The 20,667-nt window shown below is 50.6% G+C and overlaps 1 protein-coding gene across 2 annotated transcripts in view; it reads right to left on the reverse strand.

Annotated features, from left to right (window-relative positions):
* The window catches only part of GABRA3 (gamma-aminobutyric acid type A receptor subunit alpha3), a 132,895-nt gene that overhangs the window by 35,586 nt on the left and 76,642 nt on the right, over window positions 1-20,667 (reverse strand). For both annotated transcript variants that reach the window (XM_075008165.1, XM_075008164.1), the window contains 2 exons: window positions 15,629-15,849; window positions 1,721-1,803 (listed from right to left, as the gene is read on the reverse strand). In XM_075008165.1, the coding sequence (XP_074864266.1) occupies window positions 1,721-1,803; window positions 15,629-15,849 (304 nt within the window). The remainder of the gene's footprint in view (window positions 1-1,720; window positions 1,804-15,628; window positions 15,850-20,667) is intronic.

The raw sequence follows: 20,667 nt of genomic DNA on the forward strand, positions 1-20,667 counted from the left end.
GCAGCACCACATCGAAATAGGCTCTGCGAGGGAACGTCTACACGCCAAAGTAGCACACATCGAAATAAGGGTGCCAGGCACAGCTGCAGACAGGGTCACAGGGCGGACTCAACAGCAAGCCGCTCCCTTAAAGGGCCCCTCCCAGACACAGCTGCACTAAACAACACAAGATCCACAGAGCCGACCACTGGTTGCAGACCCTGTGCATGCAGCATGGATCCCCAGCTGCTGCAGCAGCAGCCAGAAGCCCTGGGCTAAGGGCTGCTGCACACGGTGACCATAGAGCCCTGCAGGGGCTGGAGAGAGAGCGTCTCTCAACCACTCAGCTGATGGCCGCCATGGCGCACCCCGCTATTTCGATGTTGCGGGACACGGATCGTCTACACGTGCCCTACTTCGACGTTCAACTTTGAAGTAGGGCGCTATTCCCAGCCCCTCATGGGGTTAGCGGCTTCGACATCTCGCCCCCTAACGTCGATGTTAACATTGAAATAGCGCCCAACACGTGTAGCCGTGACGGGCGCTATTTCGAAGTTAGTGCCGCTCCTTCGAAGTAGCGTGCACGTGTAGACACGGCTATGGAGGGTAGGAGGGGAGGCACCACCAAGCCCCAGGGAGCCAGGAAGGAGGCAGCAGCCATCGGCCTTCCCAGAGAGGCCCGGGAAAGCGGCAGGGACACAGCAGCTGCCCACACTTCTCCGCTTCCTCGAGGCTCAGGGAAGTGACTCCCGCCAGCAGTTGCGCCTTTTTGGCGTCCCAAATATGGGACTGTCCTGCCTGATACAGGACAGATGGGCACTCTAAGCTTTTACTACTTTTTGAAATTTAAGACTGTGGCTCATTTTTATTTATATGTTTAACCCGTTTTAACCTTGTAAATAATTCGCTTGTTTCCTTTTTCTGTTTAATAACCCTTTATATAGAGACGAGGGCAGGGGGTGGTGGGGTTGAGGTAATAACTTTTATAACTTTCTATAAGACCACTTTCTGTTGGTGAGAGGGACAAGCTTTCCAGCTGACACCGAGCAGGTCTAGGAAACTTACCCATTCTACCACGCTCTGAGTGAGTTTCACCAACTTGAAGAAGAGCTCAAAAGCTTGTGTCTCTTACCAACAGACGCCAGGGCTAGGATGTCAGCAATGATCCAGGCAGCTTGCCAGGGACTCAGAAACCCGAGATGAATTCAGCTGAGTCTTTAAAGACTATATCTGGTGGGTGAAATCTCCTGAAGCTTCAAATCTGACCCAGCCTAAACTCCTTACAACTACGTGGCCACCAACTTCCTGGTCTGGGGCAGGAGGGGGTTTGCTGAAGTCCTCGCTAAGGTACAGAGGCTGTTTTGATATCTTTTAACATATGGACCATGTGCTCGGACACAGTGTAGGTGGGCGCCGGACAGATACTGATGATAACCATGACCAGTTTGAAAGCTCTCGGCTTCTTGTTTCAACACTCCCATCATTCACCTACCCTCTTCTCCACAACAAGCACAGTCAGGCACCCACTGCCCAGGCCGCTAGCCACCAATGGAACCATTTGCTATTTTTTTATATGTAGCACCTGGCACCTGTAGCACCAATGTGTGGACACTGTGTGAATAACAGGACTGCCAGCCACACGACCCGACTGGAAGGTTCTATTAAATAAGTAAGCTACCAGCTTAGGGACTCACAGCACTGAATTGTGTGCCCCCTTAAGAAGGTTGAACTAGGTACTTACAGCTCCCAAATTTCAGTGGGCAGGCATGCACATCCATTGGGAAGTCCTCCAGGTGCATGGGGCACTCAGCGTGAATGGTTAACCTGAAAGACAAACACACACCATTGTAGACATGCCTGCTGTGGATCCAGCAGGGGGCTGCTGCTGCGGCTTCTGGTCCTATATTCACCAGAGGTTATCAAGCATCACTCTGCTGACTCCTGGCAGATCTCTCGGCAGCAGGGATGCCTCAGAGATGCAGAGAAGAGGATGCACTCAGTTCCTGCTGCCTTCCCCTTTTTGCAAACTGAATCCAAGCAAAATCCCGTGCATTCATTTGCTGTGCATTATGTGAAGAGAGGTCATTAATATCTAACTCTAGCAATGCCATGGGTCGCACTGTGGACCTTATTGCAAATCTGATGGATTAAACATTCGGAGTCGCCATGTGCTACATGGCTATTAGGGTGAGACAAAACATCAAAGCACTTCAGGGAGTTAAAAAAGAGGGCAGAAATGGGCACCGCTCCTTGTTACCTCCCTGGGCTCCCTGGTGTCTGGGAGAGTGTGTCTTTTACTCCGGCAAGGTACGCGGTATGTTCCTAAGCATGTCGCTCAGACAGACTGACAAAGCAGGAGTGGATTTAGGGCACAGTTCCCCTTCTTCTTACTCTCTTAAGACCCTCTGTACAGGGTGCAGAGATACAGACCTCGGACTCTGGGAAGGCAAGGACTGTGAACGTGTCTTGCCGCCGTGCAGAGAAGAGGACTGTGTATTAGCGACTCCTCAAGCACACACATCTGTGGTCTATGATCACTTTGCTTTAACGTGAACATGCAGCTGATTTCAGGGTTGGGCCATAGCAGCTGTTACAGCAGCACCGGTAACACTAGTACTTCGGGCAAACAGGGAGGGGACTGGTAACAGAAGGATTCAGGAAAGTGTTTTCATGCTGCCTAGAGACTTGTGCTCATACTTGAAATATTGCAACTGGCAGGGGAAGTCTGCACCTGTTTAACACACGCAGAAAAAGTCAGGGGAGAAGGGATTTTGGAGACACCAAATATGAACTCTGTTGAGAATCCAGATGGCCAAGGAAGGTTTCGATGGCTTTGCTAGAAGAAGTGGACAATGGATACTGCCGGTAACAGAGCTAGATCAAGGCTGAAGCTGTCTTATGAAGAGCCTAGATCCCAATGAGTGAAGAATTCAGATGGGGAGGTTTTGTCCAAGAACTCCCAAAGTTCAAAGAAAACTTCCGAGGAAAATTTCTAAAAAATAATGATTTTATTGACATTTTTGTGAGACAGCAAATAAATAAATAAATAAATCAACAGCTCACAAGACGCTCTGCAAGTCATTGCTCTGAAGCAGAACGGAAACAACGCGTGAGGGACCACCTCCATCCAGTATCAGAGAGGCAGGCATGTTTGTCTGCATTCGCAAAAGCAACGGGAAGTTCTGTGGCACCTTATAGACTAATGGATGCTTTGTAGCATAAGCTTATGTGGGCAAAGAACCGCTTCATCAGATGCATGTGTCCGAGGAAGCCGGTTTTTGCCCGCGAAAGCTTATGCTCCAAAAATCTGTTAGTCTGTCTGGTGCCACAAGACTTCTCATTGTTTTAACTATATCTAGGTATCGGGATCTACTCAGTTGGACACAAGCGATCAGCTTCCGGCATGACTTTCCTTCAGATCCCCACCGAAGTCACTGATTTTATAGGGACGGTCCCAATATTTGGGCTTTGTCTTACATAAGCTCCAGTTACCACCACTTCCCCATTCCAATGTTTCACACTTGCCATCTGGTCACCCCGGGCCGGGGTTGCATGGAGTGCACGTTCGTGCAACACTGCTGTGAGTCAGCAGATGGAGCTGCTACAGACAGAACTCCGGATTCTATTTAACGGAAGATAAAAGTGGACGGCACTTGCAGAAATTCGTATTGTCTGCAAGCTGGTCACTGAACGAATTTTGTTAGAAACTTGCTCTGATGCAACCTTTTGTCATGTTTGTCCTGCCAGGTTACCAAATAAATCCTGTAGTGTAGGAACTGGATGACATTTCCAGTCAGAGGTGGCATTATGGTTCTCACGAATCCTCACACCCCCATCTGATCAAGAAACACGCACTGTAGACCAATACGTTCTCTAAGCTCTGGTGGCGCAATGACTCCCTGCTTTTGCAGTTCTTCTGTTTGTCTTCCTACAGGTTCTTTGTAAAGTCCAAGATGCAAGAGAAATGTATGTCCAGCGCTTTTCTCAACATGCCTTTTAGCCTTTACGGCTTTCTCAAACCCTGTCTGAATGAAATGCGGATTAATATCTTCCCTTTAATAACCATTGGCAGGACTAAGAAGGCTGTGCAGAGCTGCCATGCTCAATTTCTGCTCCACCTCCCACCCCCCACAAGGGAGTGGAAGGTGCAACAGCAGGGACTGGCAGAGAAGGGCCCTGGCTAGAGGTCAGGGCACACTGCGGAATGGCTACCAGCTAGGCCAGGATTGGCGCAGATCAGCCCAGAGAAACCACTCTCCTGGCAGAGTAGATCACAGTGCTGGAGAAATTATGGGCTCTGTTAGGCAACTGACTGAAGTGTTGCAAGGAGAGATTTCCTTCTGTGAGCATTAGTGCAACAGGCTTGTGCCCTGCATTGGTCTGCCGGCCTTCCAAAGTCTCTCCTCTCCACCCCATCTTCTGGCATGATGCTCCTTTCACTTTAGGTAACAAGAGAATATTTTCCTTTGTCTGTTTCTTCTGCAGCCACAGATCCTAGGGCACTTCAGCCAGTTTCTGGGACTCTATTTACATTGCTGAGGTGAATCCCGCATGGAGCGTGGGAGTCTTGTCGTTGTGCCCTGGGCACCACTGTGAGCAGGGCTAGAAACCACGAGCTCTCTCATTAGGGGGCAGGTCCAGTTCAAGTAATGGGCTCCTGCATTAAACCTAAACCCCATCTCCCCATAGAGTAGAGTAGGCATCCTTCAGTCTATGTAGACTATGGATCATGCCCCTTATAGTTTCAATTTAGGACTTCATTTACAGCGTCTACTGTGACTATAAAGGCCCACATGAGAGTGACAGTCCTTGCTGCATCTCTTGCAGATGTAGTGGGTTTCTGGCAAGTCCTTATTGTGCTTTCTGTGTGCTCGCTTCTCCTCTGCTAGCTGTCTGATCCTCATCTCGCCCTTCTGAAGGCCCTTGTGTAACCCCTGCCTCCATCTGCTGCGGTCATCTGATAGTTCTTCCCAGTTGTCCAGCTCGATGTCTACCTCTCTGAGGTCTCTCTTGCAGACATCTTTGTAGCGCAACTGGGGGCATCCGGGAGGTCTTTTGCCAGAAGCTAGCTCACCATACAGGATGTCTTTTGGAATCCTTCCATCATTCATCCTGTGGACGTGGCCAAGCCAGTGGAGCCGACGCTGCCTGAGGAGGGTGTGCATGGTTGGGATTCCAGCTTGCTTGAGGACGGCAGTGTTGGTCACTCTGTCCTTCCATGATATTCCAAGGATGCGTCTGAGGCAGCGCAAGTGGAAGACGTTCAGCCTCTTTTCCTGGCAGGCATACAGGGTCCAAGTCTCGCTGCCATAAAGGAGGGTGCTGAGGATGCAGGCTCTGTAGACTTGCATTTTGGTGTGAGTGTACAACTTGTTGTTATTCCACACTCTCTTGCTCAGTCTGGACAGAGTTGTGGCTGCTTTTCCAATCCTCCTATTTAGCTCAGTGTCCAACGACAGGGTGTCAGTGATGGTGGACCCGAGGTAAACGAACTCATGGACAACCTGTAACATATAGTTGTCAATGCTGATTGATGGGGATTCAGCAACATCCTGACCGAGAACGTTTGTCTTCTTTAGGCTGATGGTAAGCCCAAAGTCCTTGCACGCTTTGGGGAACTGATCCAGCAGTTTTTGAAGCTGGTCTTCTGTGTGAGACACTACAGCAGCATCGTCTGCGAACAGCATGTCTCTGATGAGGACTTCCCGCACCTTAGACTTAGCTTTCAGCCTTGCAAGATTAAACAGTTTCCCATCAGATCTTGTGTGCAGCAAGATGCCCTCTGTTGAAGATCCAAAGGCATGCTTCAGGAGGAGTGTGAAGAAGATCCCGAACGATGTCGGAGCAAGCACGCATCCTTGTTTGACGCCGCTCCTGATTCTGAAAGCATCCGATAATGCACCGTCATATTGGATGGTTCCTCTCATGTCTTCGTGGAACGACTGGATCATCTTGAGTAACCATGGAAGACAGCCTATCTTGTGGAGCAGTTTGAACAGACCATCCCTGCTGACCAAGTCGAAGGCCTTGGTCAGGTCGATGAAGGCTATGTAGAGTGGCTTTCTCTGCTCCTTGCACTTCTCCTGCAGCTGCCTTAGAGAGAAGACCATGTCAACGGTAGACCTCTCTGCGCGGAATCCGCACTGCAATTCAGGATACACCCTCTCAGCAATCTTCTGGAGTCTGACAAGGATGACGCGAGCGAACAGTTTACCAGTGACGCTTCGGAGGGAGATTCCACGGTAGTTCTTGCAGTCACTTCTGTCTCCTTTGTTCTTATACAAGGTTACAATGTTGGCGTCGCGCATATCCTGTGGAACCTCACCCTCTTTCCAGCACAGGCACAGTAGCTCATGTAGGGGTTCCAGGCGTGTGTCTGTGGCACACTTGATTACCTCTGGTGGTATACCATCCTGGCCAGGGGCCTTTCCTGCTGCAATGCTGTCGATGGATCTCTTCAGTTCATCCACAGCTGGTTCCTGATCCAGTTCGTCCATTGCTGGTAGGAGCTCGACGGCATCGAGGGCTGCGTCAACCACAACGGTCTCGCGTGAGTACAGCTCGGAGTAGTACTCAACCCAGCGCTCCCTCTGTTTGGCTTTGTCAGCAATGACTTCACCAGATTTGGATTTCAGAGGTGCCATCTTGTTCTGGGTGGGTCCTAATGCCTTCTTCATACCCTCATACATTCCTCCGAGATTACCAAAGTCAGCACAGGTCTGGATGCTGCTGCATAGCTGGAGCCAGTGGTTGTTGGCACAGCGCCTGGCTGTCTGCTGTACTGTTCTTCTGGCCTCTCTAAGTGCTTGCTGGGTACTCTGGCTCGGTGAGCATTTGTACTCCACGAGTGCAGCGCGCTTCTTTTCAATGACTGGAATCATCTCATCGGAGTTAGCTTCAAACCAGTCATTCGTGTTCCTAGCTTTTCTTCCAAACACCGACAAGGCCGTGTTGTAAACCGTATCCCTCAGATGTTGCCACTTGGATGTCACATCGGGGCCCCCGGGGCCACTGCGCAGATTTTCCTGGAGGGTCTCTCTGAACATTTCAGCTTTCTCCGAGTTTGCTGTCTTTCTGGCGTCAGTGCGGGGCCTTCCAGCAGGTTGAGAGCGGTGCAGCTTCTTGGGTCTCAGCCTGAGCTTGGAGCAAACTAGCGAGTGACCTGTATCGCAGTCAGCACTGTGATAGCTGCGTGTCAGAAGGACGTTTCTGAGGTTATTACGCCTAGTGATGACCACGTCTAGTTGATGCCAGTGCTTCGAGCGCGGGTGTCTCCATGACACTCTGCTGTTACAAAGGGTGTGTCACGTTGAAGTCAGCGGGGCTGGTCATGGAACTGCTCCTCTTTGGGAGCGAGGGGTTCTAACGTAGCCCAAAGTGGGCAAGGTGCTTCATACCCCTGACAAGTGCTGTCTGCTGCTCCTGCGACCTCTCTTACCAGGCTCCTGCTTTCTGGACTGGCATAGAAACATTGCACGGGCTGAAGTAACAAGCCTAAGCAACAAAAACACACACGCTGCTGCCCCAAGTCCGCTGGCGTCCTCTTCACTGCTCATCGGCAGACCGGACAAGAGGATGGCAGACAGAGGAACCTTTTAGTCAATGCCTGCTACAAAATTAACTCACTGACGTCGGCAGACTGCCATGGGCGCAGTCCACTTCCTTCGGTGGGTTTGCACATAAGCACGGCATGTATCGCTCCTTCCCGCTCCAATTGCCTAGGGAGGTTGTGGAATCTCCATCACTGAAGATATTTAAGAGCAGGTTAGATAGACATCTACCAGGGATGGTCGAACAGTGCTTGGTCCTGCCAAGGGGTCAGGGAACTGGACTCCATGACCTCTCGAGGTCCCTTCCAGTTCTAGCATTCTATGATTCTAGGAATTCCTGTGCCTTGATTCTAGCTTTCTGATCCCTACGCAAGAGGCAGGCAGGCTCCCAAAATGACGGAGGACGAAGAGCCAGAAACTCAGATGCACCTGCTACATCTGGTGGATTTCTTAAGTGAAGTCTCTCTCTGCTACAGATTTGTATGGGGAATTTGGTATTTTGTTAGGGCTTCTGCCAAGTCCTCAGAGATCTTATCACTTGGGAGACACATGTGTCTTTCTGGGCAGCGTAAGTCTCTTCTCCAGCTAGAATGGATTTTTTCTTCTAATGCCTTTCAGTGTTACTGGCGTAAAAATTCTGTCGGGACTTTGGTGCATAAAATTCAATTTCCTCACTGTTTTCATCCATGTGGACACTGCCCATTTCCCCACCCAGACCCTGTTTTACCCTTTCTTTCCACCCGCTTCTTCATTCCAGATCCTTCTTGCTTTATGGGTGATCTTATTGTTTCAAAAGCACTCCAGCGAGCTGATTCCAGAGTCTTCCCACCCAGAAGACACATCCCTATCATTAGTGCTTTTCTAACAAGACAATATCTGCCTTTTTAATTAACTACGCTGGGCTAGATTCTCAACTTCCATCAGAGTCCCCTGGGGGTGGCTGAGTCAGATTTTGGCATCACTGCTCTGATGTACTTTAGAGCATCACCAACGCTCTCTCTCTCTCCCACAGCTGCACCTTCTCATTATCAAGAATACCCACCTTGCTCTGAGCCTCAGACTCTTTAGTCTGGCTGTTTGCAGGTCAGAGCATTCAATATTTTGAACTGATCCAGCACAGGAAGTCGCATTCCTGTAGGTGAGATACGTATTGTAGGTCCCTGGAGACTTCTGATCTGCTTGACCTTGTCTACATCTGTCGGTGTGTCTCACAGATGTTTGCATGCCTCAGGGCATTAGTATAGTCATGCACAAGCCAGAAGAGCTGGAGGTGGCTGCCATGGCCACCTCATGTGGAATTGCAACGGGGGAGAACGGATGGAAGTTCATGTTCAAAGAGAGTTTTACTTGCTGAGACCAAGTGAAAAGGAGCCCACCCCCATTGCCACAAAACCACAGCTTCTCTCCATCCCACAGACTGGGGGAACTTGGTGGGGGAGGGTGGAAATCATACAGAAAAGGAAATTCTGAGGCCTTGAAAAACCAGCGCACGCACACACACACACACTTTACTCTGCAAAGTACAAACCCTCCATGTCTCTCACATGAATCATCCTTCTCACACGTACCTCCTCTTTCTTGCACATACGTGCATGCTTTCTCTCACACACATTCTCTTGCTCTCTCACATCCCAGCATGCCTGCTCTCTCATTCGCCTGTGCACTAATTAGCTAAAATATTTACCTGGGCTCCAAATCAATTGCAGCTCAGGAAAGGAGATATCCCTCTTTCTCTCCCCTTCTCCCCCCAAATGGCCTCGTGTGCTGCAACCTGTTCCTGGCCCAAAGAAACTGCAAAACCATATGCTTTGCTTAATTCGATGTCAAAATGTCAGGCTAAGAGGAATATGTCTAATTTCCCAGGTAATTACTACAGCCTCTGCAGCACTTGTTCAAAAAGACATGTTGCAGAGCAATATATTTACTGCAGCACTGCAGCTAGCAGAGAAGTCAGTCCCGTTTCAGAGGTGCCGTACCATATTAGGATTTAGCTAGTTTAGCTATAAAATACCACCACACAGCATGTGATGATTGGCTGAGGGACTGCTGACCTGGCCTTGGGCAAGTAACTGATATTTTTCAGTTCAATGACAGAACTGAAAACACTGGGAAACAATTAAATTTGGGTCCACCAGAAATGAATATTTTTCAGGGCTTTTTTTCATTACAGTGACACACTGAAAAGCATTTTTGTTTCGTGTCAATTGATGTTTAATTTCACACACAATAGGCTAATTCATTTTGTTTGAATAGTGTCAGAGAGGTAGCCGTGTTAGTCTGTACTCCAGCAAAACAAAGCAGCAGAAACGCAGCATGAAATGTCCCACCGAAGCTCATCGCCAAATAAATCATTTTGTTAGTCATTAAAGTGCTACATTTCTGCTGCTTTGTTTCATTTTATTTGAGTTTTTTTAAAATATGCTTTGTTTTGGGTTCTTTAAAATGAAAAGAGCTAGATTGCAAAACAAATCAGCATTTCGCAACAAAAAGCTGAAGCATTTTGTTGCACTGAAATGCTTTGACTTAAATTAAAAATTGTCCATTTTTGGCTGAAACTATTCACTGAATTTAAGCCAGACTTGTGAACAGTTTCGGTCAACTCAAAACTGCAGTTTTCAGTGAATAAATTATTTGCCCAAACATCTCACCCAGCTCTGATTTCATTCTCCTCCTGTTCTACCTTCTCCTCCATAATCATTTCTTTCCCTCCCACCTGCAACATACTTTTTGTTTACAGTGGTCTTGAAATCACCCTGAAAACTCTAAGCTTTCTCCTGCTCCACTCCCAGTGGGACTAATCTGACAAATATTAAACACGTAGGAGGAAACTATGTTTTCCTTCAGACAGTCAGGCGAGCTCCTTTAAATCAGCAAAATCCAGTGACAAAGAGCACGTCGCATGTTAAATATGCCTCTCCAGGGCTGATGGCAATACACACCATGTCAGTTCCGTTCTTATGCTTACCATGAGACTATCAAATCTTTGCTGGGTCATAATCACTCATGCAGTTATCTATGTAATGTCAGAAGATGCTCTGTAGACCCATTCCAGTTAAATATGCTAATCATTTGGTCTATATACGGCACAAAAGCTTTACGGCGCCAGCAGCTTTTTCTATTCCAGTTCTAGCATTTGGGCTTTGTCCTTTTTCCACCTTCACGTCGCTGTCCCCATGGTACTTCTTAATAATCACAGGTAGGCTGAAGAGGTAGAGTTCAACTCTGAGCTGCGCTCCCGTCCGGGGTTTGGGTTCGAGGCTGAATCACTTCTAGGATTCAGAGTTTGGATTTGACATGATTTGTTTTCAGGAAATTTCAGACCCAATGGGCAGCATTGCAGCCCGTGGTAGAGATCGGCTGATCTTAGGAAGTTGTTGCCATCTAAGACTGGTCCTTGCCCCTGTTCAGCAGCACAGAAACCAAGCAGGAAAATAGGTCTCTTCTGCTTTTGGCTCCAGCATGGTGGCTATATTGGAGGGACATAATGTAGCTGTTGAGCGTCAGATCTCAGGCTTAATGTTCCAGCTTTAGTCCCCTTCTGTTAATAACAAGTAGGGAATCCATGAGCCCATTAGCATGGGTGGAACTTGGGGTGTGTCTGTGAGGAGCTTCCTCTGAACCGTCCTTGCTGTTCCACCACCAATGGTGGCCGCATCCAGGTTCTCTGCTAACTCTGAAGCAATGCACATGTGCAATCCCTTGGAAGTTAAGAGAGCCGCACAGGTTTCATAAAGGCGAGAGCTTGGGCCGCAGACTCTTTGTTGCTTGAACATAGCGCCCGAAAACGAAAGCACCCAGGGCTTGCTTCTCAGGTAGTCGGCTGAGTTTGCAGGGTTGGCAATCAAAGAAAACATCTTTTCCTGTTTACCTGACCACATGTTATTTGGCAAAACAATATGTCGGTAGATCCGGGAGGGGAAACAGAACTGCTGGGACCCTGGACAAGGTTGCAGGGAGTGGGGGAGCTCCATGCTCCCAGGAGTGATTGGGGCCTTGGGTGGAAAGGGCAGGGCTAGAGAGCCAGACTCCCCTGCCAACCCTTCAGTGCCATTTGGAGTGCATTCCACAGGGTAGTGATTTAAAGGGCCTAGGGGTCCATCAGCTACTGCTCCTGAAATAGCAGCAGTGTTGGCTGGGAGCCCTGGGACCTTTTGAATCAGTAGGTGGGGGCAGTTGCCACCTTCCCTCCCCAGTCAGCAGGCCTGCGTAGATCCCTGCAATCCTTCCTCCAGACACTTTGCAGAGCAGAAGTGCTCTTTAAGGACAAGGTTCTCAAAGCATTGCATGCCCTATGCAAGGAATCACGCATGTGACATGTTCTATATTTTATGACCAAGATTGGGGGGTATTATGATCATCTAAGCCAGTGGTTCTCAACCAGGGGTACGTGCATCCCTGGGAGCACACAGAGGTCTTCTGCTCAGCTAGAGCTTTGCTTGCTTTTACAATGGGCTACCTCCAAAGCACGTGGGCCAGACCTGAGGTGGGAGGAGACCAGGGCACGTATCTGTCCCCTTGTGGATTTGCCTAGAAAGCTGCACAGCCCTGAGGTCCTGGAAAGAGTGAAGTCAGCACACACTAAAATTTCTTATAATGACTTCTTCATGCGTTGAGATGTAAGTACAACGCTTACACGTCAACTGATGTGTTTTAAAATACGGGAAAACGAGACCATTAGCCATTTTTCAGTCCTAGTGCGCTGTGTGTTACATTTTGTAAGTGAGGTGAAACCTGAGGTATTGCAAGGAACACCACGCTCCTGCAAGGGGCACACACGGCAGTCTGAAAGGGCTGAGCGCCATCGAGCTAGGCTGACCTCAATAACACACCCACCGATGTCACCCTGAGATTCCTGGAGCAAAGCCGCTGCTTGAGCTGTTTTCACAGCCGGTGCAAATTCACGGGCACACATGAGTTTGTGTTCCTCACCTGTGCTCTAGAGCTACTTTGGGGTCCCGACTGTAGCTTTTGTGAACTACACATTTCCAGTTGGGCCGACTCACTCGCTGAGCCCCTAAGCAAGGTGGGGAGGAGAGGGGGGGCAGCTCTGCGCCCCTGGAATGGGCAAGCCCTCAGGTGGAAGGTGTGGAACTAGGTGCTGTGTGAAGCTCCAGCAGCAATTTAAAGGTGCCAGGGAGTCACCCTCCACTGCTCCCACAGTAGCGGAGACAGCGGCTGGGAGTCCAGGGCCCTTTTGAATTGCTGGGCCCTGGCATAGTAGTCCCCTTCCCCCGACCCCATTGGTGGTCCTGCATGCATCTGATAAATACTCCGCTAACTGGGGCTGGCCTCAGACAGGAGCGCAGAGGGAGCACTGGGTAACAGAACTAAACCCAGGGCTCTTTTGCATGCCCTCCAAGCTGGTGGGAAAGCAGGGAGCAGTAACACTGGTCGCTATCACTCAGCAGCCAGAAGGAGGGAGACAGAGAGAGTATTTATTTGTGCTGGAGCTACTAAGGCCATGAAACAACGCCCTGACAGCGTGGCCTGATGTCTGCTTGGTGACGCTGTGTGCGCAGGCTGCATTGCGATGCCAGGAGATCTCTGGGTACTGAGCTGCACTTGGTTTGTGCAGCTCAATTCACTGATGAAGAGGTCTCTCTCCAGGAGCTCTCAGTATTGCCCCATGATGTATGTGTCAGAATTGCTGTTCCAGCAGAGCGGCTACAGCTAAACTTAAACTCTTGGCAAAGAGAAGTTTGGTTTCCTAACAGTAAAAATAGGCGTGGCAATGTCTGCAGTTGCTCCTCTTAGCATCTGATGCCTCTGGGGGGCTGGATCAGGAGGGACCTGCTGCAAGCTAAGGGAGAAGGCAATGTCTCGTGTGCCAAAGCCACAGCATCATGGAGGGCCAGAGTGAAAACGCTGAGTGGAGGGAGCGCAGAGCGACAACTTCTCCAGGGAGCTCAGAGATGCACAATCAGTCCCAGGCTCCCCAGTGCACAGGTTTCAGGGGACGGGTGCATGTCCCACCGTACCACCAGCATTGCGCAGCCTCATCCCCCTGGGGTGCCTGGGCCAGTTGTGAGGGTGGCAGGAGGAGATCAGGGCATTGATGTACCCCCTTGAAAGCTGAACTGCACTTGGGGAGCAGGATGGGAAGAGCACACGTAAGGGGCAGCATGCAGGAGGTGGGGGTAGGGTTCTTACACTGGCCTTCCAAAGGCACTGTCACTATCCTTTGGGGCCCTCAGGCATAAGTCATTTTGGCTACGCCTACACGTGAAGCCTACATCGAAGTAGCTTATTTCGATGTAGCGACATCGAAATAGGCTATTTCGATGAATAACGTCTACACATCCTCCAGGGCTGGCAATGTCGACGTTCAACATCGACGTTGCGCAGCACCACATCGAAATAGGCGCTGCGAGGGAACGTCTACACGCCAAAGTAGCACACATCGAAATAAGGGTGCCAGGCACAGCTGCAGACAGGGTCACAGGGCGGACTCAACAGCAAGCCGCTCCCTTAAAGGGTCCCTCCCAGACACAGTTGCACTAAACAACACAAGATCCACAGAGCCGACAACTGGTTGCAGACCCTGTGCATGCAGCATGGATCCCCAGCTGCAGCAGCAGCAGCCAGAAGCCCTGGGCTAAGGGCTGCTGCACACGGTGACCATAGAGCCCCGCAGGGGCTGGAGAGAGAGCGTCTCTCAACCCCTCAGCTGATGGCCGCCATGGCGCACCCCGCTATTTCGACTACACGGTCCCTACTTCGACGTTCAACTTCGAAATAGGGCGCTATTCCCATCCCCTCATGGGGTTAGCGGCTTCGATGTCTCGCCGCCTAACGTCGATGTTAACATCGAAATAGCGCCCAACACGTGTAGCCATGACGGGCGCTATTTCGAAGTTAGTGCCATTACTTCGAAGTAGCGTGCACGTGTAGACACGGCTTTTATGGGATAAAAAACCTATGCCACTTTCCTGGAAAAGGGGGAGAACCCTGAGGTGCCCGCTTGAAATCAGCACTTTCCTATCCAGAGCCCTGGGCACCTCTTTGTCACCGGAGCCGTGAAGGAAATGGGTCTGCAGTTTTGCAGGAAATTCTGCAACATTGGCCTTTGCTTGAATTCTGATATGGAACCCAAATGGTTTCAAATTTCCCTCAGAAACAAAATGCCGTTTCTGCATTTGGCTGGGGTTCCCCAACTTCAAGTATTCTGAAGCCCATGATACTATACAAAAAGGAAACAATACATCCCTCTGAAAAGGCAAACTCAGATTGTTCTGTTCCAGAAGGGGCCTTGAGCCTAAGATGTCCAGAAGCTGCTCCTTCTACCTTCTCAGAGGCTATGTTCTGATTTGTTCCCACAAACAAAATCGCACCAAACCTGATGTTTCGAAGTTGTTGAAATGGCAATGTCAGCCAGCACGCTTCTAAACGGCTGGGTTTGCCACCGGGTTCTTCCTCAATTTTCCATCTGCAATGTCCTTCAAGGCCTCCTGCTTCAACCTGCCTCACCGCAGTCCAGGTTCCAAGCCAGGTGTTCAAGCAACACTGCTTTCCTAGGGGCCGGAGTGACTAACTCCGAGGGGCTGTAGAAAGTAGTTTAGATAGCAGTAAAGCCATTGATGCCATTTGGTATTTTGCATCACAAAAAGCCCTGATCTTGGCTATAGGCTGCTTTTATTATCCAGAGCCATGCATGCAGCTGGAATGAGTCAGGGGCTACTTCAAAGGCTGCCAGGATTAATCACTTTTCAGGGTGTGGGGTCCTTGATTTGGGCCTGTTCTCTTGGATCATTCATTTTGGTGGCTTGTGGCTTCTTCTCTCATTACCTTGAGGAATCCTGTGGCCCCTCAAAGACTAGCAGATGTATTGGGGCAGAAGCAGCTTGGCAAAAAATGACTTGTCCAGAGGCATGCCCACAAAACCTTCTGCCCACATCGATCTGTTAGTCCCTTTTAGTTCATGTTATATGTTGATGAAACTCGTTTTGGCTCTTAAAAGTAGGGAGCTTGAACAGTCTTGCTCATAGCCTGCCATAGGATCCCATCACGCTCAACCTAACCTCCCCTGCCCGCCGTGGGCATAGGGCTTTGGTGACCCCATGGCTCTGGTTCTGTCCATGCACCAGTTGAGGCATACTTACCTCATGGTGTACAGAAGGGTGCCATTGTCCACTAGGCGCAACAGCTTGTTGGGTGTGGTCATGTTGTGGGCGACCGACTTCTTGCCATTGTGAAAGAAGGTGTCAGGAGTCCAGATCTTACTGGCTAGCAAGTTGTTCAGGGGAAGGACCTTCATAGGGCCATCAAATTTAAGCCTTTCATCTCTCCAGGACTGCCGGAAAAAGACATCAATGGTGTATTCCTGTGGGGGAGAGGAGAGAAAAACAGAGGTGATTGTATCTAGTTCTTCACTGCGAACCACCCAGCAAGCTCCATGGCGGGGAAACCACCCCTTCACTGGAGGCCATGGGGTCTGGGAGGCACTGTGGCCCGGAGTGTCATTTCAGTCCTTTGGGTGGGGAGAAGAGGTAGGTAGCAGGGTGACGTTCTCTGGAGCAGATAGGCCCCTAAGGCCGGGGTCTGCCACCAGAAGAGCCATTTTTTCCAAATTCATTTACAAAATCAATACTTCAAGAGCCGCAGTGCAGGTGAATATGAGACGGTCATTAATAAATAACGTCAAACTGTACTTTCTGTAACCCCTATTTTAGGAACCGTGCGTGCACACAAATGGTTTGTACCAGTGGGAAAGATCAGCTACCCCCATCTCCAGGCTTTACCCCTTCAGCAACAAAATCTGCCCTCTATCTCCAAGCTTTACCCCCATCCTACTCCCCATCCCCAGGCTTAACCCCTATCAGCACCAAATCGCCCCCCACCCATCCCCAGGTTTAACCTGCCTCAGCCACCCTGGCCCACCTGCCCACTGAACCCAGCTCTTACGTAGCCATGCTCTGCTCTCCCCCCACACACACTCAGGGTCCCCCCCCTGCCCATACCCCCTCCCTCCACTCTGGGTCCCCCCAAAAATTCTCAAGCCAGAAAGTGCCTGCAACTTTCCCAGTCACTCTCCACCCAGTGGTGCAGGCACCAGACTCACCAGGTCTCAGGGCCAGGCAGGAAGCTGGGCAGGGTCCTGGGGGGCTCTGACCTTGCACTGCCAGGCACACCTCCAGGCTCCAGCGGCTGTTGTGCAGCGCGGAGGAGCTGGGAGTCGCCGTGCCACCTGGGAGGAGGTGCTGGCCCCGTGGGGAGGGAAGCTGCGTTTGCAGGGGACTACCCCCCACCTCTTCCTCCTTAGCATGGCTGAGCCGCTCCCCCTGCACGTTTGCTTCCCCCACTTGCAGCTTGGGTGGCTCCCTGTGCTGCCCCCACCGAAATTATGGAACTAGACTGAGTTGGTTTGATGCCAGCCGTTAAACCAGTTCAATTTACTTCCATTATTTCAGTGGGGGCAGCGCAGGGAGCCTTAAAGAGGGGCAGGTGGCTCTGGAGCCACAGGGTGCCGACCCCTGCCCTAAGGTAAGCTAGAATTGCCACCTTTTGTATAACAGTTTTACATGACTACATGCTCGGAGCTTTCATCTCAGAGTGCCCCACCCGCTGCCCACATGCTGCTGGGATCCTACACCGACCCATGACAAGCAGCCCACTTGAGGGTGGTGCTCCGCAGCCAGTGTGTCCCGCCCTTTTCCTGGTGGGGAATGAAACAGAACTGCAGCAGGTGACGTGGTCATCCAGGTGCTGCTGAGCACCAGTGCAAACGCCGAGCACCAAATCCTGCCCTGCTGCGGGAGGCCTGCCAAAGAGACAGGAACACGCAAGCCTGCCAGGCCTGGGCATTTCTTCCCGTGACTCCTCCTCTCTGAAATCCCCTCTACATTTTAACCAGCGGTTTGTGGTTTGACCATGGCCCTTGGAGAGCCTTGTAAACAGGCATTACCAACGGAGCCGAAGGTCCCCTGAATGGTTCATTGCTAGCATGGGGATGAGAGGCCCAGCAGGAGGTATAATGAAACAAAGCCCTTCAATGCTCATCTTGTCAGGAGAGGAAGAGTCCTCGTCAGGGGAGGAGAGACCTCTAGGCGTGCGCCTTCCCTCTGGCGAACAATTCCCGAACGACACCACAGAGGACACTAATTCAGCACCTACTTTCCTCCTTCTGCACTCAGAGGCCCATCCCCAGAAGCAGAGAAAAGCACAGTCAGGCGCTCCTTCCTCCTAGCAATGGCCCAGAGTGTGCCCCATGATTTGAGCAGTGCTGAGGGCTGACTGCCCTAGGTCTCAACCCTTATGCCCTTGGCCTTAACCCCTTCCTGGGGCTTGGAGCTGGACCCCCTCCCACCTTGTCCCGGGGCCCCAGCGGCTGTTGGCCGCAGTGGTGAAGACCTCCTATTCAGCCTTGATTTCTCCCAGTGCCTGCACACAGACACCATCTCAGGTGAGCCCAGAATTGCAGGTCACATTTTGTTCCATTCAGGGCTGTGACTAAAATCCCTGCCAAGGAACCACAGAAACCTGGCCCAGGTTCTCCTCTGCAGCACGGCCCCTCTCCGGAGTCTATTCCACAGGAACTCCTCCGAGTCTCATCTTCGTTACAATCAACCGACTGAGGGACAGCTGGGACACCCAGTACCTGACTTATGGGAGGCCCTTACCAGCTAATGCTTTTCAGGTTGAGTATCTCCTGAAGTTCCCTCTCCCGTTCCACGCCCATGCCAGACAGAAGCAGAACACACTCCTATGTAGTTAGTAACTAGCTGCACTCCGCTCTCAACAGCAAACATTATTTGCCTCACCTCCCAGGCCCCTCATCATCATTACAATCTGTCTGAATTGGGATGCACAAGGCAGAGTTTCAGTCGCAGCTAATGACAGTGGTGGTACGCACAGGGGCTGGCTCATCAGACAGATGCCAATGCGGAAGGAGTGACTTCCCCACTTCCGATCTCAGGCAGGAGAACAATCGTGAGGAAAGCGTAAGTTCACCCTCCTTTCCCCATGTGGGTCTCTCCTGGACACCCATTGCAAAGTGTGCTCAGCATCAGAACTGCAGGCAGCACTGCCTTGGCTATGCACAATGTACGGAATGAAAGCATGCAAGGGGAGAGAAAATTTATTATTCTTTAACTGTCTTTCTAATTTTAAATTCATTTTGTCAAATCACACAGTGGAGAATAGTTTCCTCTTTTCAATACCTCATATTTCTTCTTCACAGTTCATTATACATGCTCCCTTAATCAAATATGCTCCACCTAGGAAGTAATTATCAGATACTCCCTAAGGGCTGAGATTGCTGAATATATTATTGGTCTTCGCCGTGATGGAAAAGAGAGCAAGACAGAGAGAACTCAGATGAGATTAACTAGCGTTTCACTAACTGAACTGCTAACCGTGCAGGATATGGTCCTTCCCAAGCAAGATGGGTGACTGCCGTGATGGGAAGGTGGCACTGGAATGAAAGTCAGAGATTTAATTCTTCTTTAACTCGATAGGACAAACTGAGATTTGTGGGGAATTTATTCCCCTTGTTATGGTGCATGTGTTTCCCATTGTCCTGTGGTAACTCCACGGGGGTGCCTCAGTTTCCCTAGATATGGCATCAATGCATAATTGGTGATGGGAGCATTGGGGGTGATGACTTCTTGCATGTCATCAATGGCCCTGCCCTTCTTAACCTGGGCTGCTAGGTGGCATCTTTTGCCTGGGAAGCAGTAGAGAGGCTGGAGAGGGGCCTGGCTATTGGGATTTGAACTGGGCGGCTGGGAAGGGTGCAGTCTCAGCTGGCTGGGAAAGAAGGGGGAGGGCTAGAGCCCTGGCTCAGACCCTCTCCGGGTCCCCTCTCCCCAAGACAGATGGTCCTGATGGCTTCTGTTTTCTGTGCTGATTCTACACCGCATCCCTTTTGGCTGATAACCCTCCTGTTCCCCCTGCCGAACGAGAGTCTCATCTGACTGCAAGTGGAGGTGCAGGACCTGGTAACTCCTCGCACTCCGGGACACTTCTCTGATCACCAGTGCTAATGGTCAGTGTGAAGACCCATTGATAGGGCAGCAGGATAGATGTCCACAGTCAAAGGAACATGGAGAATGAAAACCTCTAGGGTCCAGAAGTCTGGAGAAAGGTTGTTTTAGGACATTGCTCTCACCCATGCCTGCTTGGGGAGGGTGCGCTCAGTTCTTGTCCTCCAGTGAGGGATCCTGCAAGCCAAGCTAAGCATCAGCAGTGTGGGGAAACCCAAGACTAAATGACCCTCCTAGAGGAGGTACACACAGGGTGTCAGACCCAGCCAGCAGTGCCAGCATTTCATTTAAAAAGCAACCCAATCCTCTTTCTGCGCAAGACAAGCTGCAAGAAATGCTTTGGAGAAAGCTCCCTATTAATTATGCTCCACAGTCCTGTTTTAATTAGAAGACAAACTGTTGAGGGAGTACAAGCCTAGATTCAGGCCTCAGGCCTTTTCATTAATAATTTTCCTTAAACACCTCAGAAATATGCCAGGCAGTTCCCTTGTTTTCCTCTCTCTCTTAGGCTGTCTCAGGCATTCCAGGCAGTTTGGAAAGGTCCACCCCTCTTACGGAGGGCTAGAATCTGACGCCCTTACCGAGTGACTTACTCCAGGAGTAGTCCCACTGAAGAAAGTGGTGGGTGGTTATGAAGAAAGATGCTACTCAAGATGAATAAAGGAAGCAAAATCGTGCCACTCTGCCTCCCTTCCTTTGCATTCACTGACAAGACCCACAGAACCCCCTTGCTTCGTTAGGCTGGAATAAAGGGTTTAAAAGACAAAGGTCATGCTACTTCAAATCAAAAGAACGAGGAGGAGCCTGAAGCAGGGGAGCCGACAGTCTTGCTGGGCCCTGGTCAAGGGGGAGGGAGGGTCCTGACTCCACGCTCCTGGAAGGGACGGAGTCTTGGACAAAAGTGGCGAGGTTACGGCCGGCTAGCCCTTACTGCCCACTCCAGCCCTCAGCGCTGTCTGGAGTGCGGCGTGCCATACTCTGGCAGTGACGTGAAGGGCCCAGGGCTCTGGGCATTGCTGCACCCGCAGTAGCAGCAGCAGCGGAGGCTGGGAATCCCAGGAGCTTTTGAATCAGCGGGCCCCAGGGCAGTTGCCCTCTTCCAGTCCCTCACCCCCTCCATCCATGGGCCTGATCTTCATTCCAACAGCTTCTTTGTG

Source organism: Carettochelys insculpta, chromosome 13, assembly GCF_033958435.1.
Source record: "Carettochelys insculpta isolate YL-2023 chromosome 13, ASM3395843v1, whole genome shotgun sequence".
Lineage (NCBI taxonomy): Eukaryota > Metazoa > Chordata > Testudines > Carettochelyidae > Carettochelys > Carettochelys insculpta.